The following is a 26,506-nucleotide window of genomic DNA, read 5'->3' on the forward strand; positions in this document are numbered from 1 at the left end:
TCCACGGACTGGCGGGAGGGAGCCGGGGCGGAGGGGCGGCTCGCCGGCCAAGCAGAGCCCCCGAGTCTGGCTGGCAAAAGCGGAGGGGCCGGACAGACTGTGTTCCGACAGCAAGCGCGACTTAGCATCTGGGAGGTCATAAGTTAACAGCTCTGCTCGGAAAGCAGGAAGGCTGGAGGACAAAGGGAGGGAGAGCTGCTGAGCCCCCGGACGGCAGAGCTCAGCTTGGCGGGGAACAAAGGCGCCAGCGCCATCTCCCCCGCCCATCCCCCAGCCAAAATCCCAAAGGGAACCAGTTCCTGCCAGAGAACTTGCTCGCTCCGCGCAAACACCCAACTCTGTGCTTCTGCGGAGCCAAACCTCCGGCAGCGGATCTGACTCCCTCCCGCTGCCACAGGGCTCCTCCTGAAGTGGATCACCTAAGGAGAAGCGAGCTAAGCCTGCCCCTCCAGCCCCCGTGCACCTTGCCTACCCACCCCAGCTAATACGCCAGATCCCCAGCAACACAAGCCTGGCAGTGTGCAAGTAGCCCAGACGGGACACGCCACCCCACAGTGAATCCCGCCCCTAGGAGAGGGGAAGAGAAGGCACACACCAGTCTGACTGTGGCCCCAGCAGTGGGCTGGGGGCAGACATCGGGTCGGACTGCGGCCCCGCCCACTAACTCCAGTTATACACCACAGCACAGGGGAAGTGCACTGCAGGTCCTCACCACGCCAGGGACTCTCCAAAATGACCAAACGGAAGAATTCCCCTCAGAAGAATCTCCAGGAAATAACAACAGCTAATGAACTGATCAAAAAGGATTTAAATAATATAACAGAAAGTGAATTTAGAATAATAGTCATAAAATTAATCGCTGGGCTTGAAAACAGTATACAGGACAGCAGAGAATCTCTTGCCACAAAGATCTAGGGACTAAGGAACAGTCACGAGGAGTTGAAAAACGCTTTAAACGAATTGCAAAACAAAATGGAATCCACGATGGCTCGGCTTGAAGAGGCAGAGGAGAGAATAGGTGAACTAGAAGATAAAGTTATGGAGAAAGAGGAAGCTGAAAGAAAGAGAGATAAAAAAATCCAGGAGTATGAGGGGAAAATTAGAGAACTACGTGATACACTAAAAAAAAATAATATACGCATAATTGGTATCCCAGAGGAGGAAGAGAGAGGGAAGGGTGCTGAAGGGGTACTTGAACAAATTATAGCTGAGAACTTCCCTGAACTGGGGAAGGAAAAAGGCATTGAAATCCAAGAGGCACAGAGAACTCCCTTCAGACGTAACTTGAATCGATCTTCTGCACGACATATCATAGTGAAACTGGCAAAATACAAGGATAAAGAGAAAATTCTGAAAGCAGCAAGGGATAAACGTGCCCTCACATATAAAGGGAGACCTATAAGACTCGTGACTGATCTCTCCTTTGAAACTTGGCAGGCCAGAAAGGCTTGGCACGATATCTACAGTGTGCTAAACAGGAAAAATATGCAGCCGAGAATCCTTTATCCAGCAAGTCTGTCATTTAGAATAGAAGGAGAGATAAAGGTCTTCCCAAACAAACAAAAACTGAAGGAATTTGTCACCACGAAACCAGCCCTACAAGAGATCCTAAGGGGGATCCTGTGAGACAAAGTACCAGAGACATCACTACAAGCATAAAACATACAGACATCACAATGACTCTAAACCCATATCTTTCTATAATAACACTGAATGTAAATGGATTAAATGCGCCAACTAAAAGACATAGGGTATCAGAATGGATAAAAAAACAAGACCCATCTATTTGCTGTCTACAAGAGACTCATTTTAGATCTGAGGACACCTTTAGATTGAGAGTGAGGGGATGGAGAACTATTTATCATGCTCCTGGAAGCCAAAAGAAAGCTGGAGTAGCCATACTTATATCAGACAAACTAGACTTTAAATTAAAGGCTGTAACAAGAGATGAAGAAGGGCATTATATAATAATCACAGGGTCTATCCACCAGGAAGAGCTAACTATTATAAATGTCTACGCGACAAATACCCGAGCCCCCAGATATATAAAACAATTACTCATAAACATAAGCAACCTTATTGATAAGAATGTGGTCATTGCAGGGGACTTTAACACCCCACTTACAGAAATGGATAGATCATCTAGACACACGGTCAATAAAGAAACAAGGGCCCTGAATGATACATTGGATCAGATGGACTTGACAGATATATTTAGAACTCTGCATCCCAAAGCAACAGAATATACTTTCTTCTCGAGTGCACATGGAACATTCTCCAAGATAGATCATATACTGGGTCACAAAACAGCCCTTCATAAGTTTACAAGAATTGAAATTATACCATGCATACTTTCAGACCACAATGCTATGAAGCTTGAAATCAACCACAGGAAAAAGTCTGGAAAACCTCCAAAAGCATGGAGGTTAAAGAACACCCTACTAACGAATGAGTGGGTCAACCAGGCAATTAGAGAAGAAATTAAAACATATATGGAAACAAACGAAAATGAAAATACAACAATCCAAACGCTTTGGGATGCAGCGAAGGCAGTCCTGAGAGGAAAATACATTGCAATCCAGGCCTATCTCAAGAAACAAGAAAAATCCCAAATACAAAATCTAACAGCACACCTAAAGGAAATAGAAGCAGAACAGCAAAGGCAGCCTAAACCCAGCAGAAGAAGAGAAATCATAAAGATCAGAGCAGAAATAAACAATATAGAATCTAAAAAAACTGTAGAGCAGATCAACGAAACCAAGAGTTGGTTTTTTGAAAAAATAAACAAAATTGACAAACCTCTAGCCAGGCTTCTCAAAAAGAAAAGGGAGATGACCCAAATAGATAAAATCATGAATGAAAATGGAATGATTACAACCAATCCCTCAGAGATACAAACAATTATCAGGGAATACTATGAAAAATTATATGCCAGCAAATTGGACAACCTGGAAGAAATGGACAAATTTCTAAACACCCACACTCTTCCAAAACTCAATCAGGAGGAAATAGAAAGCTTGAACAGACCCATAACCAGCGAAGAAATTGAATCGGTTATCAAAAATCTCCCAACAAATAAGAGTCCAGGACCAGATGGCTTCCCAGGGGAGTTCTACCAGACATTTAAAGCAGAGATAATACCTATCCTTCTCAAGCTATTCCAAGAAATAGAAAGGGAAGGAAAACTTCCAGACTCATTCTATGAAGCCAGTATTACTTTGATTCCTAAACCAGACAGAGACCCAGTAAAAAAAGAGAACTACAGGCCAATATCCCTGATGAATATGGATGCAAAAATTCTTAATAAGATACTAGCAAATCAAATTCAACAGCATATAAAAAGAATTATTCACCATGATCAAGTGGGATTCATTCCTGGGATGCAGGGCTGGTTCAACATTCGCAAATCGATCAACGTGATACATCACATTAACAAAAAAAAAGAGAAGAACCATATGATCCTGTCAATCGATGCAGAAAAGGCCTTTGACAAAATCCAGCACCCTTTCTTAATAAAAACCCTTGAGAAAGTCGGGATAGAAGGAACATACTTAAAGATCATAAAGGCCATTTATGAAAAGCCCACAGCTAACATCATCCTCAACGGGGAAAAACTGAGAGCTTTTTCCCTGAGATCAGGAACACGACAGGGATGCCCACTGCCACCGCTGCTGTTTAATATAGTGCTGGAAGTTCTAGCATCAGCAATCAGACAACAAAAGGAAATCAAAGGCATCAAAATTGGCAAAGATGAAGTCAAGCTTTCGCTTTTTGCAGATGACATGATATTATACATGGAAAATCCGACAGACTCCACCAAAAGTCTGCTAGAACTGATACATGAATTCAGCAAAGTTGCAGGATACAAAATCAATGTGCAGAAATCAGTTGCATTCTTATACACTAACAATGAAGCAACGGAAAGACAAATGAAGAAACTGATCCCATTCACAATTGCACCAAGAAGCATAAAATACCTAGGAATAAATCTAACCAAAGATGTAAAAGATCTGTATGCTGAAAACTATAGAAAGCTTATGCAGGTAATTGAAGAAGATATAAAGAAATGGAAAGACATTCCCTGCTCATGGATTGGAAGAATAAATATTGTCAAAATGTCAATACTACCCAAAGCTATCTACACATTCAATGCAATCCCAATCAAAATTGCACCAGCATTCTTCTCGAAACTAGAACAAGCAATCCTAAAATTCATACGGAACCACAAAAGGCCCCGAATAGCCAAAGTAATTTTGAAGAAGAAGACCAAAGCAGGAGGCATCACAATCCCAGACTTTAGCCTCTACTACAAAGCTGTCATCATCAAGACAGCATGGTATTGGCATAAAAACAGACACATAGACCAATGGAATAGAATAGAAACCCCAGAACTAGACCCACAAACGTATGGCCAACTCATCTTTGACAAAGCAGGAAAGAACATCCAATGGAAAAAAGACAGTCTCTTTAACAAATGGTGCTGGGAGAACTGGACAGCAACATGCAGAAGGTTGAAACTAGACCACTTTCTCACACCATTCACAAAAATAAACTCAAAATGGATAAAGGACCTGAATGTGAGACAGGAAACCATCAAAACCTTAGAGGAGAAAGCAGGAAAAGACCTCTCTGACCTCAGCCGTAGCAATCTCTTACTCGGCACATCCCCAAAGGCAAGGGAATTAAAAGCAAAAGTGAATTACTGGGACCTTATGAAGATAAAAAGCTTCTGCACAGCAAAGGAAACAACCAACAAAACTAAAAGGCAACCAACGGAATGGGAAAAGATATTTGCAAATGACATATCGGACAAAGGGCTAGTATCCAAAATCTATAAAGAGCTCATCAAACTCCACACCCGAAAAACAAATAACCCAGTGAAGAAATGGGCAGAAAACATGAATAGACACTTCTCTAAAGAAGACATCCGGATGGCCAACAGGCACATGAAAAGATGTTCAACGTCGCTCCTTATCAGGGAAATACCAATCAAAACCACGCTCAGATACCACCTCACGCCAGTCAGAGTGGCCAAAATGAAGAAATCAGGAGACTATAGATGCTGGAGAGGATGTGGAGAAACAGGAACCCTCTTGCACTGTTGGTGGGAATGCAAATTGGTGCAGCCGCTCTGGAAAGCAGTGTGGAGGTTCCTCAGAAAATTAAAAATAGACCTACCCTATGACCCAGCAATAGCACTGCTAGGAATTTATCCAAGGGATACAGGAGTACTGATGCATAGGGGCACCTGTACCCCAATGTTTATAGCGGCACTCTCAACAATAGCCAAATTATGGAAAGAGCCTAAATGTCCATCAACTGATGAATGGATAAAGAAATTGTGGTTTATATACACAATGGAATACTACGTGGCAATGAGAAAAAATGAAATATGGCCTTTTGTAGCAACATGGATGGAACTGGAGAGTGTGATGCTAAGTGAAATAAGCCATACAGAGAAAGACAGATACCATATGGTTTCACTCTTATGTGGATCCTGAGAAACATAACAGAAACCCATGGGGGAGGGGAAGGAGAAAAAAAAAAAAAAAAAAAAAAAAAAGAGGTTAGAGTGGGAGAGAGCCAAAGCATTAGAGACTGTTAAAAACTGAGAACAAACTGAGGGTTGATGGGGGGTGGGAGGGAGGGCAGGGTGGGAGGGAGGGCAGGGTGGGTGATGGGTATTGAGGAGGGCACCTTTTGGGATGAGCACTGGGTGTTGTATGGAAACCAATTTGACAGTAAATTTCATATATTAAAAAATAAAAAAAATAAAAAAAAATGATATTTCAAAGCACTTACAAAAACTTTAAAAAAAAAAATTTTTTTTTTAACATTTTATTTATTTTTGAGACAGGGAGAGACAGAGCATGAACAGGGGAGGGTCAGAGAGAGGGAGACACAGAATCTGAAACAGGCTCCAGGCTCTCAGTTGTCAGCACAGAGCCCAACGCGGGGCTCAAACTCATGGACCGAGAGATCATGACCTGAGCTGAAGTCGGCCGTTTAACCGACTGAGCCACCCAGGCGCCCCTAGACCATTTACATTTAAAGCAATTATTAATAGCTGTATACTTACTGTCATTCTGTTGATTGTTTTCTGGGTGTTTTGTATCTTTTCTCTGTTCCTAGCTTTCTTTGTGATTGCTGACTTTCTGTAGCATTATATTTGGCTTTCTCTTTTCATTAATTTTTTTTTTTTAATGTTTATTTATTTTTGAGACAGAGAGACAGAGTGTGAGGGGGCAGGTGCAGAGAGAGAGGTAGACAGAGAATCTGAAACAGGGTCCAGGCTCTGAGCTGTCAGCACAGAGGCGGACACAGGACTCGAACTCACGAACCATGAAATCACGATCTGAGCTGAAGTTGGACCCTTAACTGAGCTGCCCAGGAACCCCTCATTTCATTTCTTTTCTTTTTTTTTTAATATTTATTTTGTCAGAGAGAGAGAGGGAGAGAATGAGTAGGGGAGGGACAGAGAGTGAGGGAGGGGGAGAGAGGAGCCCAAAACAGAGCTCAAACTCATGAACTGTGAGATGAGGACCTGAGCCAAAATCAAGACACTTAATTTAACCTACTGAGCCACTCAGGCACCCCCTTTTTTTCACTTTGAGTGTAGGTGACACACAATATTATAAGTACAACATAATGATTCAGCAACTCTGTTATGCTGTGCCCATCACAAATGTAGCTACCATCTGTCCCCATGCAACACTGTTAAAATACCACTGACTATATCCCATATACTGTACTTTTTCCTTTTTTTTTTCTTTTTTTCTTTTAACCTAATTTGGTTTTGGGTTTGTGGTTAGCATGAGGTTCATAAAGAACATCCTAAATATAAAGCAGTCTATATTGAATTCATGGGCATTTATAACACATTCGAAAAGAACTTCCTTTTCACTCCCCTCTCCATGGTTTATGTTGCCAGTTTTACATCTTTTTATATATAGTTTCCTTATGTCTAATATGTTTTTTTCTTTTCCATTTAAAGAAGTCCCTTTTGCATTCTTGGAAGGCCAGTTTAGTGGTGATGAATTCCTTTACCTTTTGTATGGGAACTCTCTCTCCTTGAATTCCGAATGATAATCTTGTCAGGTATTCTTGAATGTAGGGTTTTTTATTTGTTTTTGTTTGTTTTTTTCCGTTCAGCACTTTGAATGTATAATGCCACTCTTCTGGCCTGCAAAGTTTCTGCTGAAAAATCAGCTGAGAGCTTTTAAGGGGTTTCCTTCTTTCTTACTATTACAATTCTCTCTCTTTAGCCTTTGACATTTTAATTATGTGTTGTGGTGTGGACCTTGAGTTCATCTTAGGGAGGGCTCTAAAATGCTTCCTGAATCTGGATGTCTAGTTCTTTCCTTAGGTTGGGAAGTTTCCAGCTATTATTTCTTCAAATAAATTTCTGCCCCTTTCTCTCCTTCTGGGGTCCTTATAATATGAATGTTCACTAGATGTTGTCAACAGATCCCTTAACCTATCCTCATTTTAAAAAATTCTTTATTTGGGGCAGGTGGCAGGAGGGGGACAGCTGACTAGCCCAATAGGTAGAACATGCGACTCGATCAAAGAGTTGTGAGTTCAAGCCTCACGCTGGGCATAGATTTTGCTTAAGAAAAAAAAAAAAAATCTTTATCTTTGCTGTTCAGTTTGGCTGCTTTCCATTACCCCATCTCCCAGATTGTTCTTCTGCATCATTAATCTACTTTTGATTCCCTCTAGTGTAGTTTTCATTTCAGTTGTATTCTTCAACTCTGGTTTTTATTTTCCAGTTCTTTGTGAAAGTTCTCATGGAGTTCTCCCACTCTTTTCTGTAGTCCAGTGAACATCTTTATGATCAATTACTTTAAATTCTTCATCAAGCATATTGCTTATCTTGATTTCATTTTCTTTTTCTGAGGTTTTGTCTTGTTCTTTCATTTAGAGCACATTCCTCTGTCTCATTTTGCTTAACTTTGTGTTTGTTTCTATGAATTAGACAGTAGAGCTACTCCTCCTAAACTTGAAGGAATGGTCTTTATGTGTGGTTGTCCTCTGTGTAGACTGTATGTATCTGGTGACTTTTGCTGTCTGGCATGGGATGGGGGTTGCAGTGTACCCCCTGCTGGCGCTGCCCTGGTAGAAGAGTGGTAGATTAAGTGGGTGTGGGCTGGGGGTGGGTCCTGAGGCTCTTGGCATTGGGTGCCCTGGCAGGAAAGCTAATGCTGAAGTGGGTGCAAGCCATGGGTAGTCCTGGGGTTCTCCGTGCAGAGGGCACCCTGGCAGGATGGCTGAAATCCAAGTGGGTGTAAGCTGGGGTGTTCTGGGATGTGCAGAAGGTACTTTGACGGGGGCAGTTGGAGCTGAGGTGGGTTGCTGGCTGGGCACGTCACTGGGTGCTTTGTAAAGGGGACAACTTGGACAATTATAGCTGAAATGGGCATAGGCTGGGGTCACTCTAGGGTTCTCTGTATGGAGGGTGCCCTGCAAGGAAGCTCAAGTGTGGGTGTCCTGGCAGGGCAGCTGGAGCTGAAAAAAGGCATCAGCTGGGGGTGTGCTGAAAAGCTGTCTGAAACCACAGTGGTGCAGGCCTGAAGTGTTCCAGTGTGCTTTGTGCCTGCCTCAGTGTGGTGAGATAGTTGGAGCTATAGTGAGCACCGACCAGGGCTTCCTGGTATGCACGACCATGGGGCTGCCTTGGTGGGACAGCTGGGGCTGGTGTCAGGGCTTACTGAGGTGGCAGGCTGGTTAGGACACCTGGACCCTGCTCCCATCTATGCTGTCAAGGTTGTGGGAGGTGCATAAGCTGTGGCACATGTTAGACCTTCCAACCCAGAGAGAGTTGCAGCAGCTCCCCTCCCGTTTAGCAGGGTTCAAGGGCTACTTTATATTCTAGTTGCTCTTTTAAGCCAGGGCTTTTATTTTCTGTGGCCCAGGGTAGATGAATCTGCTCCTGGTACCTCATTACTATCCTCCCCACTACAGTTTGCAGCATCAGGGGTGGGTACCCTTGGTTACCATGTCTGTCTCTCTTGCTGTTCTCCATGTGGTATATCTTTTATTGTACAGAAGCTGTTCAGTCAGTCCGCAGTTCTTCAAGAGGAGTTGCCTATAAACAGGTGTAGATTTGGTGCGCCCAGTTCAGGATCTTCCTATGTTGCCATCTTGGATTGGAACACTCCCTAGTTCATTGTTTTTAAATCTTTATAGGCTAATATATATAGCTAGGACTACATGGGGGCAATACTAGATCCCAAAATGGATTTAAAAGATTAAGCAAGCTGTGAACAGCATGTTCTAGATTCAAAAGTAACACAGTTTTAAAACAGTAAAATAATAAAAGGATAAAAGGATAAGTGGTATGTGTATGGATCTATATTGCTGTACTAAGGGCATGTTAAATTTTTAAGAAATGAAGGGAAAAGTTTAAATCCCTCTGAATAGAAATGCTATTTAAGAAAAGACTAATCTCTAAGAGTTTATAGTGGCTGATTGGAAAGAGAAATTTCATGCAAAAGAGTGAATTATTTTTGAACCAGGTAATGGCTAATCACTCATAAGACACTAATATAGATAGCAGTGTTTGGGTGCTGTAGTTGAACTTTTTTTCATCCTGCATGTTTGTTCTATCTGAAGAGCTGGACTAACCAGTTCCCCCTCACAGAGTTCTGACACCTGGTGGGTGAAGGTAACTATGGTCTTAAATTTGCAACCAGAGAAACTTCTGCGTTTATTATGCTGTGCTATACTCACCAGTTAACAAGAGTCTGATATATAAATCAGGGTACTAGAATCAATAATTATGAATATCTGATGATGAGGACATTCTTGTCTCTAAACTGTGTACCTAGGAAGCCACAGTTTCCAGAATATTGTGTAATGAGCACAAATCAGGTAAATATGAAGAACAGACTGATTCTAAGTATCTCTCAATCATGTCTGGCAGACACTCTGGTTCCTAGAGCATATCCAAAGGCCTTCTGGTAACCAGGTTATTTTCTTTACATCTCTGTAAATTCAACAATGTCTTACAGAGACTATAACAGTTTAGTGACAGACTTGAGGAATATCCTAATTTTAGTTCAGAACAAATTAACAAATCAGTGTTTAGGGTGGCTCATGTTGAGGACTCATTTTAAGCCAGTTTAATAACTAGAATAGCCTGTCCTTGTAATTCCCAAATCCCAGTTGCCTATTTCATTATAGCATGTGAAAGAAGAAACATCTAACAGCATACTGCAGAGATCTAATCAAGATCCTGAAGTAGGCAGAGGACTTGTTCACAATACCGGTTGTGATCAACACTGGTTGAGAAGTCTGCCTGCGCAGCAAAGGTTGAACCAATACTCTCAAGCCTGTGAAACCATGCTGTGTACCACTGTGTCCATAGATTTAGGGTTTCTCAGACAACATATCCCTTCAAGATAGGGCTCACATTTGAGTAGATATTTGAAGACCAAAAACTAGGCCACCGACACTTAACTAAAGAGCTAACCGATATAGAAGGACCCAGGAGGACTATTAATCTGAAGAGAAAATGCAACAGCTGAGTTTTTACCAAAGTGTTTGTTTTTGTTTGTAGACTGAATCACTTCAAACGTTATCATTCTAAAGGAGCTGATAAAGAGGGAAGAAAACAATTCAGGTAACTTCCAAAAGTCTGCAAACATGCTTCAGCAATCTAAGAAGAGAGTGTTTCTGAATTTTCCAAGAAAACATTTTATGCACGTATACACCATTATTTTGTAGTTTAAGACAATTTCATTAATATTGAAGGCTTGAACACTTGAGATCATGATTTATAAAAATTGACAGTATAAAATGAGACAAATGTAAAGTTCACATAAACTCGTATTATTTTTACATAACTAACTGTTGATAGCAGTGTTATCACGTGGAATATATAGGCTTATTACAAAGGGAGTGATTTCAGCTTTTAACAGCTGTGGAATCCAAATGCAAAAGGAATAAAGTATCAATACAAATGATATTAGTAAGTAAGCTATTGCTACATTTCTAGAAGTAAAACCAAACTATAAGCCTCTTGAAACCACAGCCCTAACATTTCAATCAGAATGATTCTGGTGTACCAGGCCAAGTTGTTGGCTAAGTAGATCACAACCTAGCTGAATCTGCCCCAAAGCTAAATTAGAAATGAATAACTTAAATTTACATTAAGTGCTAGGTTTTAAGTTAGAAAAAATATATTTTAAAACTTTGCCACTGAAATCATTATCACTTCTATTAAATTTTACCTTATTGTGACTTTGTATTATTTGGAACATTATGTAGCTCTTGAAATGCTTTTATTAATCAAAATAATCTTCTAAATCAATATTGGGATCTAGCAGATCTTCTCCATATGATGAAAGATCCATTTGATTTAAAATTAAGTTTTCAAATGTTTCTTCTAAATCAGTTTCACCAATTAAGACAGCTCCCATCATGCGCCCATTCTGCATGACGACTTTGACGTATTCTTGTCCTTTGGTACATCTCAGCATTAATTCATGATCTGAACCTAAGCCCTGTGCATTGTATTTTCCCAGCAATACAACCTAAATGCAGGGATAAAGTACAAAAAGGAAACACAGTATGTAGTTACACTGTATTACGCTAGAATAGCACTGCATTTATTATACAGATGACACTAACACACAATCTATATATGAACATTAAAAATATCTAGTGAATTAGCAAATATGCAGGATCTGGACTACATTAGCTTAGAGTCATGATTTAATCTCCTTAAGTCTTACGTGTGTTCTTCCTTATCAGTAAATTATCAAGAAAAAACTTGCCTCAGAGTAAAATAAGTATGGCAGAGTACCTAGTTCATTCTTGAGTATGACAGCTATTAGTTCCCCTTACAAGACAAGGATGGATCTCAAATGAAATGCAGACATGCATCAACAGGGAGTAAGTCTAGAAGAGATGCCCCCCCACCCCCACCTTTAACTATAAAATAGTATCGTAGGAAGGTAGGTGGTGATTAGGAATTAAGACCAGCAGTAATACCAGGTACTGATTTGCAAGAAATGAGATGTCATTTTTTTGTAAAATGACTAAAACCATATATTTACTTACTCAAATGATAAAATTACATAATTAAAGGCGAACAAGCAGAAAAAGGAACTACTTTGTTTATCTTACCTTATAGTTAAAGAATTTTGTTACGTGAGCAAAAAGTTCAAAGCTGAAGTCCATGTCAGTAGATTGTCCTAAAGCAGCTGCGGCCATGCACTTGGCTGCGTACCACCCCATCTGTCTAGCCTGGGTCCACAACCTCATCTGAAATAAAAAAAATGTTATGAGATATAATGTTCATTGTCCATACTTAAAAAATGCTAGCACCTTAACCTTACAGAATTGCTTAAAGGGCTTCAATATTGAGAGTCCTTGAGATTGGTTACATCTAGCTAGTCAGATGACCAGCTGGATTGTCTTTGCCATAGAAGCAATCACCATTCCACACTAACCAAAACGGATTCCGCTATTTGAGAATTCTAAAATTAAAGGATGATACCAACTCTGTACGTTTCAATAAACTATAACAACTAAAACATTTCAGGGTACACCAGGGAAGAATAATACTAATTAACTGGTCTCCTCTCACAGAGTAAGTTTATCATCAGCATAAATAGAGATGAGAAATGATCACTGAAAAATTCATTCCTTTTCCTAATCCTTAGATTTTGGTGCTATATAGTTAAGGCTTCTCATGCAATAAAACCTCAGTGGTCAGGCAGATCGATATATTAGTTGGTGTCCTAACAGCCTCAAGAAATGTTACCAGATTTCAGCAACCAATGCTGGGAATTCATTTTAAATTCTTCCCTTAGGTTATCAGTGATCCTGCATAGAACACTGGCCTTGGAAGTCAAGAGATTTAAATACCAACTCTTCTACATATTTAAGTTTTTATTTCTACTTATTTAACTGAGCCTCAGTTTCTTCGCCTGAAACAAAAATGTATACCACCTATTCAATGGCTATTAAGAGATTTAAATAAGCTAGCCTACACTAAGCAATTAGTAATGTCCTTTTGTGTGCAAAACTAATACCACAATCATTTCTGATAGATTTTTTTTTTAATTCAGTCTCCTCTATAAACATAAACAATGTATACCAGCTTCAAGGTCCCTTCAGTCTGTGTCTCGGACTGTGTAAAACAAATGAATTAGTGTACTTATTTATTATTTACTGCTTCTGCAAATTAAGAGACAGGGTCTATTAGATTCACTCAAGAGACCCTTGTCATTTTTGGACACGGACTATACCAGAGTTTATGACACCCATTAAGGATGTAATTTATCCTAAACGGTTTAAAAGCGTTAAAAAAATCCCACAAACTCAGAGTTTATGACAGATCTGTCACAAAGGGAAAGAGAATGATTACAGAGAAAACTGAAAACAAGCTAGCACTCTTTTTAAAAAAAAATTAAAAAAAATTTTTTTTAACATTTATTTTTTGAGAGACACAAAGCATGAGTGGAGGGTGTGCAGACAGAGAGGGAGACACAGAATCCAAAGCAGGCTTCAGGCTCCCAGCTGTCAGCACAGAGCCTGATGTGGGGCTAAAAACTCACGAACCGTGAGATCATGACCTGAGCTGAGTCTGACGCTTAACTGACTATACCACCCAGGCGCCCCTAGGCTAAAAGCACTTTTATATGATTGTCAGCTCTGCTGTAGGTAAAAACACACAAAGTAATGAAGCTGCCTCTTAAAATACATCTAGCTCTTCTGCTACTTCACACTCCATGGTTGATCTGAAGGAGTAATATCCCTACCTGTGGAGCTGGTCTCACACGGAGTGTTGCCTGGGTCTTTTATCTGTAACATCTACTGTGTCTCTCCTCCCCCTGAGACCACCTCACCTATGACCACGGTCTGAGTATCTTCCTCAAGGATTTCTCCTCCACCATTAGGAGGAAGTCTATGTCCAGTTCAATGGAGGTGTTCAGCTGAGGAAGGCTGTTTACTATAGGAAATTTTTTCAGTCACAGTTCTCACAGGGACAGAATAGGGTCATCATTTATCTACATGGTTTATACCTCAGTAATTATTAATCTAAAGCTGTGCTGTCCAGTCTGGCAGACGCTAGATACATGTAGCTATTTAAACTCAAGTGCTCAATAGAGATACGTAGTTAGTGACTACCTGACTAGACACTGCAAAGGTACAGAACATTTCTGTCATCGCATAAAGTTCCACTGGACAGTGCTGATAAACTACTGTTCCATCACTATATAATAACTTACCGAAAGGGAAAATTCTTTAATTGTCACAAAAAACTCTATGACAGCTTCTTAAAGTAAAAAAGTTGGAAAACCAGATATTTAGATTTGCTGGTAGCAACTCCTTTACCGTCAGATGGAATCTCTGATACGAAGATGTGATCCTGGATGCTGGCTTACCTGCTGCCACACTGGGCTGGGCTGCCATGATGCAGTGCAGATGTCACCTGCAGCATAGATATCAGAGAGAGACGTGTGCATGTGATCATCCACTTTCAGGCCACCATCTTCGCCTAGATCAAACTAAACAATGTTCCTTATGAGAACACATGGGAAGAAAAGTGAAAGATGGCTTTGTCATTCTGAAGTAAAAGAACAAGTCACATTTGTACACCTTGGTATGCTGATCTTTAATGAGAAAGTAAATAATAGCTGAAAAGTTTAGATAACTCAGCTCAATTTCCAGGGGATCAAAATGCTACTAAGACAGACCAACTCAAAAATTCTTAGACTTTCAACATCAGGAACACTCAGTAACCGTGACTACCCCACTCATAATTACAATATTCCAGTTTTGTGAGCTTTAAATGCTAAAAGGCATTTAGCATTTTAGCATTTCTCTACAAGAATCACTTGTAAGAATTCATAGGTGTCAGTCTCTTACCAACCTTTAGACAAATGAACTGTGCATTATGTTCCATCAATGATGACATTTATGCTGGGATGTTAGCTGCTTAAGGACTTTACGCAATAAGAAATACTGCAAATCCAAACATGAATATGATCTAAATTGTTTTCACCTTCCATAAATTACAGTTTTACACTAAAGCAAGGAACAGTTACTTATGCTTGAAAGTTAAATTTCATACAGTACTTTAAAAATATTCACAGCATGAGGCACCTGGGTGGCTCAGTCAGTTAAGCATCTGACTTTAGCTCAGGTCATGATCTCACAGTTTGTGAGTTTGAGCCCCGTCTCAGGCTGTGTGCTGACAGCTTGTTCAGAGCCTGGAGCCTCCCCTGGATTCTGTCTCCCTTTCTCTCTGCCCCTCCCCCTGCTCATACTCTTTCTCTGTCTCTCTCAAAAATAAATAAATATTAAAAAAAATATAAAAATATTCACAGCAGGACAAAAAAAAAAAACAAAAAAAAACTTCACCTTACATTGTTGCCACAGAGAAAAGGTTCTATATTTGGTGTAACTCCTGTAGCACTGACAATGAAATCACAGCCGTATATCTTTTCACTGGTCAATTCCACATATACAGGCCATACTTCTAAAACAAAACAAAATAAACAAAACCTTTATTCTCCAATGTAATCACCACAAGTTATCCATAGCATTATGTGACTATAATACCTAGAATAAAGGGTGAAAGAAAATGGCAGGAGAGTACTTTAAAACAACACTGCTTAATAATTTTTATAAGGCACATTTGCTAAAACAATTATAATACAATCAACATTATCTCCTTGTTTTGGGTATACTTATAACATTACAGCATTCTAAACATTTTCCCTTCAAATTTAGACCTAGACCTTTTCTAACAAAGTAAATTTAAATTGATAATCACTTTATAATTTATCTAAAAATATTAATACATTATATACTCCAGAGAGTTTAGCCCAACTACATTACTCATTTTTCAATGTTTTCCCTTACTGTTCTTAGTCAAACTGTAACATTAACTCTTCCCGTGGAAAAATTCAAAGAATTCAAAACAATGGAATATTACACACTAGTTTGAGTGTATTTCTTCAAATAGTGGTAGGTCTCACAGGAGATGTGGAATAGGAATTAGTCCCAAATTACAGATTTTCAATCTGATTTGGGGGAAGTCACTTCATCTCTGAAAGCATAAAGGTTTTTTTAGTTTCTTTTTGATCTGCAAGATATTTCATTTGACTCACAGAGTTGTGGTGGGCAAAACACCATGAATGCCATGTAAAATGTGATGCTCACTATATCAATTATTAGGAAACTTGAAGATTAAGTAGTGAAAAGGAAATGACTTACATTAAGTAATGATTTCACGTTTACTCTTTTTTTTAAGTTTATTTTTGAAGGAGAGACACAGCATGAGTGGGGGAGGGGCAGAGAGAGAGAGGGAGACACTGAATCCAAAGTGGGCTCCAGGCTCTGAGATGTCAGCACAGAGCCCGAAGTGGGGCTCAAACTCACAAACTGTGAGATCATGACCTGAGCCGAAGTCTCACACTTAATGGATTGAGCCATCCAGATGCCCCTCGTGTTTATTTTTTATGTTTAAGTTTCCTCCTTTTAAATTACTGGTTATTACATTTTTTCTTACTTACCTTTATCAGTTGTGACTGGCTGATTATGATGGTCTCTCGGAAAAGGCAAGGACTTTTTCCTCGAAATTCTAAATTCTTCCTGAAGATAGATTTTCTTTACTTCACACATAGTTTCAATGTGAATCTTACGAGAAAACTAAAAGAAACAATGGTTACCGTAAATAATACTTCCCAAAAGACTGATTTGGGTTACTGATAAAAAAAAAAAAATTACAATACACTTGTAGAAACATATGGAAAATATAAATGAAAACACACTAGATGCCCCCATATAATCTCGATTTCTGTTTGTGAAGGCAGTAAGAAGAAATCCATTCAGAACTTAAGAGAACAAGTAGTTGCACTGACAGGTAACACCAAGGGATGCTTTTTAAGATAAGCCTCACTGATAATTACAAATATATTTTCTAAAAATTTCCACTGTTAGAGAACTATAAAACCCTCTTGAGGGCAGATCTATGTTGATTTACTTACTATTATATCCCAGAACCTTAGTAAAGTACCAAGTATGTAGGAGATAATGTTCACTGAACCAAACTGCTGCTCAGTTTAAAAATACTACTAAACTTAGAATCTGAAGGTGCAGAAGAACTGATTTTGCATAATTTCTATCACAAAAATGAGGTATAACATGAAGCCAGCTCCTCTCCAAACTACCTGAGGCTGAAATCATACAAAGTAATAAGAACTCCGTGTATGCTTCTTACAGTATTTACATATCATAGCCTTTTAGCAATTATTTAAACACAAATACCTAATAAATGAGTAAAAGCAAATCATCTTATCCAATTAAGGTATTAAATGTGTATTTAGAATTTATCAAGTAACCTGTAAAATATTATAATGCATAGGAGGTGACCTTTAAGAAAAGATTAATTTAAAATAGGACAGGTATATTCACTGTAAAAATCTCTGTGCCTGGAGAATTAAAAAGAAGGGCAACAGTTTGTTTGTTTGTTTGTTTGTTTTTAATATGTGAAATTTATTGTCAAATTGGTTTCCATACAATACCCAGTGCTCATCCCGAAAGATGCCCTCTTCAATACCCATCACTCACCCTCCCCTCCCTCCCACCCCCCATCAACCCTCAGTTTGTTCTCAGTTTTTAAGAGTCTCTTAGGCTTTGGCTCTCTCCCACTCTAACCTTTTTTTTTTCCTTCCCCTCCCCCATGGGTTTCTGTTACGTTTCTCAGGATCCACATAAGAGTGAAAACATGGTATCTTTCTCTGTATGGCTTATTTCACTTAGCATAACACTCTCCAGTTCCATCCACGTTGCTACAAAGGGCCATATTTCATTCTTTCTCATTGCCACATAGTACTCCATTCTGTATATAAACCACAATTTCTTTATCCATTCATCAGTTGATGGACATTTAGGCTCTTTCCATAATTCGGCTACTGTTGAGACTGCTGCTATAAACATTGGGGTACAAGTGCCCCTATGCATCAGTACTCCTGTATCCCTTGGATAAATTCCTAGCAGTGCTATTGCTGGGTCATAGGGTAGGTCTATTTTTAATTTTTTGAGGAACTCCACACTATTTTCCAGAGTGGCTACACCAGTTTGCATTCCCACCAACAGTGCAAGAGGGTTCCCGTGTCTCCACATCCTCTCCAGCATCTATAGTCTCCTGATTTGTTCATTTTGGCCACTCTGAACAGTCAGTTTTTGATGAATTAAATACCCACTTATCTCTTAAGGTAAGGAACTGGGCCAGCTGCTATTGGTTCTATCCTAGCACTATGGATTTTAAGTGACCTAGCAGTTGTTGGACTATATTTGTAACCAGTCTTTAACGAATGGTTCAAGAATTTAAAATTCCATCTACACATGTTTAATTAGTGTATGAACACATACCTCTTTTGTTCCTTTAAGATTCAAGCCTTCATGCCAATCAGGTCCCAAGGCACTGCCCATATTGCCAGCACTACCTTTGGTTTGTCTTTCCTTTTTTCTTCCTGAAAAGATAAAACTCAATTCAAAATTCAAATGATAAAAAAACTTCCAGGCAGAGAAGCATACTTGTGTTCTCAAGCTTTTAGGCAATGTCATGATTCTCATATATAGCATAAACTAACTTATCTGTATTGATTGTTTTAATATGTTGTGATATAGAGCTATAGAACAGGTAATTTTTCAATCAAGTGTTGAATATAAACCATACTATATACATGGTCAATATGAAGGGTGAAATCTGATAAAAGGTTGATATCCAAAATGTATGAAGAACTCCTACAACTTGGTAACACAAATACAACCAAAATAAAAAAACAGGCAGAGGACCTGAATAGACATTTTTCCAAAGACATATAGATGGCTAACAAGGACATAAAAAAGTGTTCAAAAATCACTAGTCAGAGAAGTACAAATCAAAACTACAATGAGATAGATCACCTTACACCTGCCAGAATGGCTAGAATCAAAAAGACAAGAAATTACAAGTGTTGGCAAGGATGTAGAGAAACAAGATACCTCGTGCATGGTTGGTGGGAATCCAAATTGGTACAGCCACTATGAAAAACAGTATGGAGGTTCCTCAAAAAATTATCAGAATTACCACATGATCTGGTAACTCCACTACTGGGAATTTACACAAAGTAAATGAAAACACTAATTCAAAAAGATGTATGCTCCCCTATGTGAACTTGCATAATTTACAAGCAAGATAAGGAATCAACTCAAGTGTCCACTGACAGATTTATGGATAAAGAAGATGTGGTGTGCATGTGTATGTGTACACACACACACACACACACAATGGAATATTACTCCACCAGGAAAAAGAATGAGATCTTACCATCTGCAACATGGATGCACCTAGAGGATATTCTGCTAAGTGAAATAACTCAGAGAAGGACAAGTACCGTATGATTTCACTCATACGTAGAATTTAGGAAACAAAGAAAAAGGAGACTCAAAAAAACCCACTCAAAAACTGAGAACTGGGGGTTGCCAGAGGGGAGGTGGGTGAAGGGATGTGTGTGTGGAACAAGGAGGATTAAGAGTGTACTTATCATGATGAGCAGAGTAATGTATAGAATTGTTGAATCATTTTACTGTACACCTGAAAATAACAGAACACTGTATGTTAATTATACTTCAATAAAAATTTTACAATAAATGCAGGCAAGTTAAACTAGAAAAATAATTTAAAAAAAAAACCAAACTCAAAACACAGCAGAAGCAGACTCAGATATAGAGAATAAACTGGTGGTTGCCACAGGGGAGGGAACTGGTGCACAGGATAAACAGGTGAACGGGATTAAGAAGTATGAACTTCCAGTTATAAGTCATGGGGATATAAAGTACACCAGAGGAAATATAGTCAATACTGTAATAATTTGGTACAGTGACAAACGGTAACTAAACCTACAGAGGTGATCACGTCATAATGTATAAAAATACTGAATCACTATTGTACATCTGAAACTAATATATGTGAGTTATAATTCAATTAAACAATTAGCCAACAGTTTTTAAACATTTTGTCAACTTTTAGCACCCTCAACACTTACAGAATTTTTTGAATTTTATAAGCCAAAAGTTAAAAATTTTAAAAAGCCTCTTAAATAAAAATCTAGGTTTGTATTTCCTTTTTAACTCATTGCTTTTTTTTTTTTTTTTTGTAAAATTACCTAAGGTGCTGTCCAGTTGTACCATCTGTTTGCAAAGATGCAGATGGGCTGGTTTAATTCACTTTAAATTTCCAGTCTTAATTATACACAGTTTTCATTAAAAAAAAAAAAGGTCCTGGATAGGAGCTCCTAGATGGCTCAGCTGGTTAGGCATCCAACTTTTGGTTCTGTCTCAGGTCATAATCTCAGGGTTTGTGGGCTTGAGTCCTGGACTGGGCTCTGCACTCACAGCCAGAGCCTGTTTGGGATTCCCTTTCTCTCTCTCTCCTTCCCTATTTCTCTCTGCCCCTGCCCCATCCGTGCTCTCTCCCTCTCAAAATAAATAAACTTTGAAAAAAAAAAAAATCCTCGAAAGTCTAAATCCTGTGTATGGAGACAGGAAATAAATATTATCTATATATCTGTCTCTCAACTGTAGTATTTTTACTCCATGTTCTTATAGCCTTTTTCTATATGGCTAAGAAACAGTTTCATCTGTGAATTAATGAATAGATGCTATACTTACCTTCAGTTGTATATCTGGTTCTTTTATGTGCAATTTTAGCCTCTGGTTTTTCAGCAATGAGCTTTGAAGTCAAGAATTCAGCTGCACCTGCATCGAAGAAAGTATTCCCAATGGCTTTGTCTTTAATGGCCCAAATGACTTCACAGCCTTCAATTTCATACCTAAAAGGAATAAAGTTACTCAGAGCAATTTAAAAAGTCTGAGTAGGAATCTTTTTTTTTTTTTTTTTTTTGTAAATAACAGTTTTCTCCAAAGGCAAAAGAAAGTGTTTTAAGGCAAACAGAAATAAGGAAGAATGTAATACTCTTTCAGGATAATAAGAGCTAAAGTAGAATAAATAATAAATTTATCCAGTTTATTTTAAAGAACATAAAAATGACAAGCATGTGTAAGTGAGTATCAAATAAAATTTCATTACAATGAGCATTACTTCTAAGGGTTCAATTTCTCCAACAGTTACTATACGAATGTTCCCCACGGTTCCCAGGAGTGAGCAGTGCTTTGTTGATGTGGTTATAGTGTAATCAATAATGGATGAATGGATCCATGGTATATGGTTACAGTATTGACAATAGCATACTCTTTGGTAACAAATATTTTGTGTACTCAAAGGAGAGAATCAGAGTTATTAACTACAATTTTAACTTTGTTATAAAGGAACCATTACCCTGCAATCCCTTCCCTTCACCTCAATAATTTCTAAGCCATTCAGCCAAAGAAAGATCCGGTTCACAGAAAAATCAAGAAAGAACAGAATGGCCATGGTGTGTATAGGCCATCACCACTAATGAGACAGCTGGAGCTCCTGGGGATCTATTTTATCTCTACGTTTAGTCACAGAGAATGTGGTTTGCTTAGTATTCATTTCACTAAGTCCCTGAAGTCCATTATATTTTTCTGCTATTATTACTTGTTTTGGTACAACTGATGAACTGAGACCATCCATGATAAACAGGATATATGGTCATCCTAATTATACTAGGACTTTATCAGAACCTATAGAGGTAATAAGAATATTATGTGTTAAGAAATTTTAACATTTACTTATGGTACAAAGTACTGCCATGTTTATTTCACAGACTGCTATAATGTAACACATTAACTTCTCAATAAATAAATGATTCAAACTAATCAATAAATAAATGATGGAAAAAAAGGTTTAGTACATCTGATTTCAGGTCACCTGACATTCATGCTTTGTGACAATTGCTCCCTTACCGCAGAAAAAAATATTTAGTTACTAAATTTCAGATTATTTGGTGAATATTCTATGTTGCTCAGATCACATAGGATTGCTGATGAGCAGAAAGTAGAATACACATTCAGTAATAACTTTCATATTTTAATTTACATATAGGCACATAGTTATTATGAAACACTTTCCTTAGTTTTTATTAAGAAACTCCTCTACCATTTTTTTAAAATTTTAAAGTAATATAATAGTATAACACAGTATCAATATAGTTTAAAATACTAATGCTTGACTAGTAGGCCACAATTATAAGTAACCGCGAGTAACATCTATATACGTCCTACCTCACAAGATGCCCTTAGACTATGAACCATGCCCTCAGCGAGATGCATAACCATGGAGGTAGTATCACATATATAGCAGAAATACTTTCATTTTTAAAACCACTTTTAAAAAATAAACAGTGAAGTATTATGGTTTTTTGAAATCATTAAAAAAATGTCTGAAAAGAAAAGACTAACCTACACTAGTAAAGAAGAAAACAGAGGTAGTAATTGAAATAAAAGTACACTGAAGAAAATCAGCATTAGCCTCAAGGGAACACAAGGGCTATTAAAGAGCAAAAAGGGTTTGTATATAGCATTTTTCACCATGAGATGAAACACCTGATCATTCAGTGGACCTAAGCGGAGACAATCGCATTATATGCAGCCTTTCTTAAACTATCAGAGTTTATTCAATACAAAATTATAAGCTTTGTCCGATTAGTCTTATATCTCCAACCTCAAGAAAATGAGGAATAGGATTACACGTTTTAAGACTGAGCATTTCTGAATGCAAGAAAATTTTCCAGTGTAAATAATAATAGTATTAAATTACACTTTTGGTGATAGCTGATGGAGAAAATTTGTCATGTGCCTCCTTCTTAGACCTGTTTGATTTGGAATCTCCAGTTTTTTCTGTTCTCCATACAGTGCCATAAATTTCATAATTACAAGAATGATTGCCATCTCTAGTACTCAGGCAATCTAGGAACTCTTAGAAACTTCCACTGGGAATCACTATCCTGTCAAAAAGAAGAGCAAAAACCTAGTCTGCGAATAGGAATGGACAAAGCTTTGGCAAATTCATTACTTTGATTCAAATTTGTCCTCTTTGTAGTTGGACTCAACTTTCTGCCCTAAAAATGTCCAGACTATTCCATCTCAGCCATCCAATGGAAGATAAAATCATAAAGAAAATGAATGCTCTGTAGACCATAGCAGGATATTTATTCCTCAGTGTTCTTTAAACTTGAAATATCATTTTAAGATAGTATTTCACATTAATTGATGGGTTCACATTTTTCAACTTCCAAAAAAACAAGAGCTGGGAGTACCACATCTTAAAATAGGGAGTCAAACACACTGTGGGTTTCATGGGCCCAACAGGTAGCATTATAAATGAATGAAGCAGGATGGGTGTAAACAATAAAACGGGTAGATATTGTGACTAGAAATCTCTAAAGGTGTGCACATTTAAATTGTTTTTCAATATAGTACATGCCTACCAAACACATGTGTGGATCACATCTGTCCAGTCACCTGTGACCCCTTGAGACCTAAAACCTTCCCTAAACTCATGTTTTACAATGACATTTCTACAACTATGAATTCCATGAAGCTAAAAATATAAAATGGATTTTTTTCTCCTTGAAAATCTATGAAAAACAATTCTATTTATCTTTGAATTTCAGAACAGGATGTTTTCTAGTCTGCCAACAATTATGAGTCATAGAGTAGTGTTTAAATGATATTTAAAAATATATACTTACACTAGTTCAAGTGCAATGCCACCATTCCCTATGATCATTATTCTTTTAGCTTTAGTAAGCTGTTTCTGAAATTCCTATATTAAAAAGAAAATGAGATAGTGTTTTGTAATAGTGGGCAATACTTGAAGAAAGGCTTCACTGATAATGTTCTTAAAATTGTACGAATTTTACCTGATTTACAAAGGAACAAAAATCTTTCACACTCTGCCAGGAACAGCCTCCCAATATTACAAATGTTTTCCTCTATCTGTCACACAAACTGCCTTTATAGCAATGCCTCTTATGATTTGACTTTTTACGTCATTACATCTAGAGTACTTCAGAATTGCAGCAAGAGGCACTAGCTCTAGTTCATCACATTCCTAACTACTTGATCAAACCAACTTACTAACATGACACTGATCTGTATACATACAGGGTTATTCCTTTTCTTCTAGTCTGTCAGTTGGCACTTCCCTGGACTCACTCAACACCGAAACTTACAGGAATGAGAAGCACAACAGCTTGGTGGTTAAGAGTCCCTGGAGTTACTAACTTCCCCCAGTTAGTAACTTGGTCAAGTTGCTTAACCCTTCTGTGCCTCAGCTTCTTCAATATAAATGGAAACAAGTAGTGACTGTATTTTATTACGTCTCTGTAAGCATTAAGATAATGTAAATAAAGCTGTTAAGAGCAGGCACGATAATGTCTAAATTAAAAAAAAAATGCTACTTTCTTATCATAAGACAATCAATTGATGGCTCTACCCCCCCTCTTCTGCCCCCTAAAAAAAATTATCACAATGAGCTTAGGGAAGCCATGGTCATTTTTATGGCACTTTTGAAAGTACAGAATAGTCCCACTGGATCAGGATGACATCTCAATAGCTAAATTTCCTCTTCCTACCATGTCAAGTTACCATTTCTATTAAATTCACCCAAAAACTTATTGTAATATTCAATAAATAATCACTGAAACTGACTGGTTTAAAATTCTACCAGAAAAAAAAAAAAAAAAACCTTAAGTTAATTTCAGTCAGCCTTTCTCTGAGGACAGTAAATAAGAAAGATCTGTTAAAAGCACTGGATGTGGAGATGAATGGCATAAGTTTATATTGTACTTCTGGTAACAGCTATTTAAGTGTAGGTAAATAATTAATCTATTGGAGTTTGCTATTTGTAAATTGGGAGTAATACTGTCACACAGTATTATCATAAGCAGTCAGTGAATTCATGTATGTAGGCAGCCTCGCTGGAACACAGCTATGCTCATGGTTTGTAGGATCGAGCCCCATGTTGGGCTCTGCACTGACAGTGCGGAGCCTACTTGGGATTTTCTTTCCTTCTCTCCCTGCCACTCATCTGCTCACACACACACACTCTCTCTCTCTCTCTCAAAATAATAAACTTTAAAAAAGTTTTAAATTAAGAAAGATTGAAAGAAAACATCAATTTCAAGAATATAAAATATTATTAGTATACATAAAATTATCACCTTAGGGACAGAACTACAACAATAAGCTACAGGTAAGACAAAGTATTATGACTGGAAACCAGGAAGAGCTTCTTGGCAAGAAGGGTCAATAAACCCTGAAGCCCTGCAATAAATTATCAGAAGAAGTTGTAGAAGGTTCCACACAGTTTTCACCTTATTGGGATAGTTTACTATGGTTCTTGAGCAGAACAATAAACCAAATGAATTTTTTAGTTCTGGGATTCTGTCATGATTCTGGACCACAAAGATCTGAATATTAATTTCTTTGCTAAGGAGTACAGTAAGTTTGGGATATGCCTTACCTTTGTGGAAAAAGATTGCTACATTATTTAGGCTACAAATCACTATTCCCAATCAAAATACAGTAATGAATGTGTGTATAATTTAAGTTATAACCTTCAGCTTAGTCATTATATCTGGGATAGTGCACAACGGAAAGAACACAGAACATCAGCATGGGACTAAAAACAGGAAAAATTATCAGCTACAACCAAACTGAAATTGGCAATAATAAAACATTATAACTATTTTCTGGTTTATGGATCACAAAACAAACCTCTTCTGTAATTTAAGAATTAACACTGTAAGTGGAATACTTTGATTCAAATAAAGCAAGTCTATGAAATACTCATGTTCCTTTCCCGTGGCCCCATCTCAGAATGTTACCTGAGCACTGTCTGTATCACGGATTCCTAATACATAAGGATTTCCTTCACATATCAACTTTGGCTTAGCTCCAGCACACAGACAGAGTTTCTTATATACATGCTGACTGCCATCTCCTGTTAAAATGCACTGTAAAAACAGGGCAAGGAAGGGGAGAGGAGAAACATATTTATACATGGGTACAGTTTCATTTTAAATACAAAATTCAGTAAGACAAAAGCAAAAAAAATACATTAAGGCTGCCTCTTGGTGGCACTCAATACGTTGTTACAGCAATTGCAAATCAGAGTAAACATGAGAATGCATTCTCCAACCCAGTGATTCACCATCATTTTAGGGCCACGAACCATTTTGAGAATCTAGGGCAAAACAGTCTTTCTTCCCTGGAAAAAAAACATACATTCACACCAGATTTTGCCTAAAACTTAGGGAATCTTATTATATTCAGGGAGGTATGTTGACCTCAGGTTAAAAACTAAACATTCAGAAATTTTTAAATCAAGCATTCTGATCATATACCTGAGGTAGGCCTTAATGAATATTTCTGATCTCAATGGAAGTTATCGTAGGAAGATCTAGTAATTCTAATGGCATCATACCTTAATATTTGTTATGGGTACAGAGGAGTACAGTGCAGTAAAAAGGTTACATTATGTCTTCTTAATCTAAAAATATTAAAAGTG

General features: G+C 38.0%; 2 protein-coding genes across 8 annotated transcripts in view; one reads left to right on the forward strand and one right to left on the reverse strand.

Moving 5' to 3' along the window:
- Positions 1-26,506, forward strand: part of LOC109268695 (ATP-dependent DNA helicase Q1-like) — a 65,044-nt gene that overhangs the window by 36,945 nt on the left and 1,593 nt on the right. For 2 of the 6 annotated variants that reach the window (XR_002080738.2, XM_019452166.2), the window contains exons 3-4: positions 10,562-10,624; positions 12,822-13,051. The exons of 1 other annotated variant lie outside the window; for it this stretch is intronic. Coding sequence is in view for 4 of the 5 variants with exons in the window: in XM_019452166.2 (XP_019307711.1) it covers positions 10,562-10,624; positions 12,822-12,918 (160 nt within the window). In the remaining variant the exon portion in view is untranslated. Of the gene's footprint in view, positions 1-10,561; positions 10,625-12,821; positions 13,052-20,718; positions 21,109-21,336; positions 25,785-26,506 lie in introns of those variants that run through there. 3 more of the 6 variants (XM_019452167.2, XM_019452168.2, XM_019452169.1) reach the window with 3 other exon arrangements.
- The window catches only part of LOC109268694 (pyridine nucleotide-disulfide oxidoreductase domain-containing protein 1), a 29,831-nt gene continuing 13,851 nt past the window's right edge, over positions 10,527-26,506 (reverse strand). For both annotated transcript variants that reach the window (XM_019452165.2, XM_053895956.1), the window contains 9 exons: positions 25,824-25,952; positions 23,685-23,758; positions 20,680-20,840; positions 18,397-18,497; positions 16,536-16,671; positions 15,384-15,496; positions 14,400-14,522; positions 12,133-12,270; positions 10,527-11,537 (listed from right to left, as the gene is read on the reverse strand). In XM_019452165.2, the coding sequence (XP_019307710.1) occupies positions 11,289-11,537; positions 12,133-12,270; positions 14,400-14,522; positions 15,384-15,496; positions 16,536-16,671; positions 18,397-18,497; positions 20,680-20,840; positions 23,685-23,758; positions 25,824-25,952 (1,224 nt within the window). In that variant the 3' untranslated portion in view covers positions 10,527-11,288. The remainder of the gene's footprint in view (positions 11,538-12,132; positions 12,271-14,399; positions 14,523-15,383; positions 15,497-16,535; positions 16,672-18,396; positions 18,498-20,679; positions 20,841-23,684; positions 23,759-25,823; positions 25,953-26,506) is intronic.

Source organism: Panthera pardus, unplaced genomic scaffold (assembly GCF_024362965.1).
Source record: "Panthera pardus isolate Hobbes unplaced genomic scaffold, ASM2436296v1 HiC_scaffold_6, whole genome shotgun sequence".
NCBI lineage: Eukaryota > Metazoa > Chordata > Mammalia > Carnivora > Felidae > Panthera > Panthera pardus.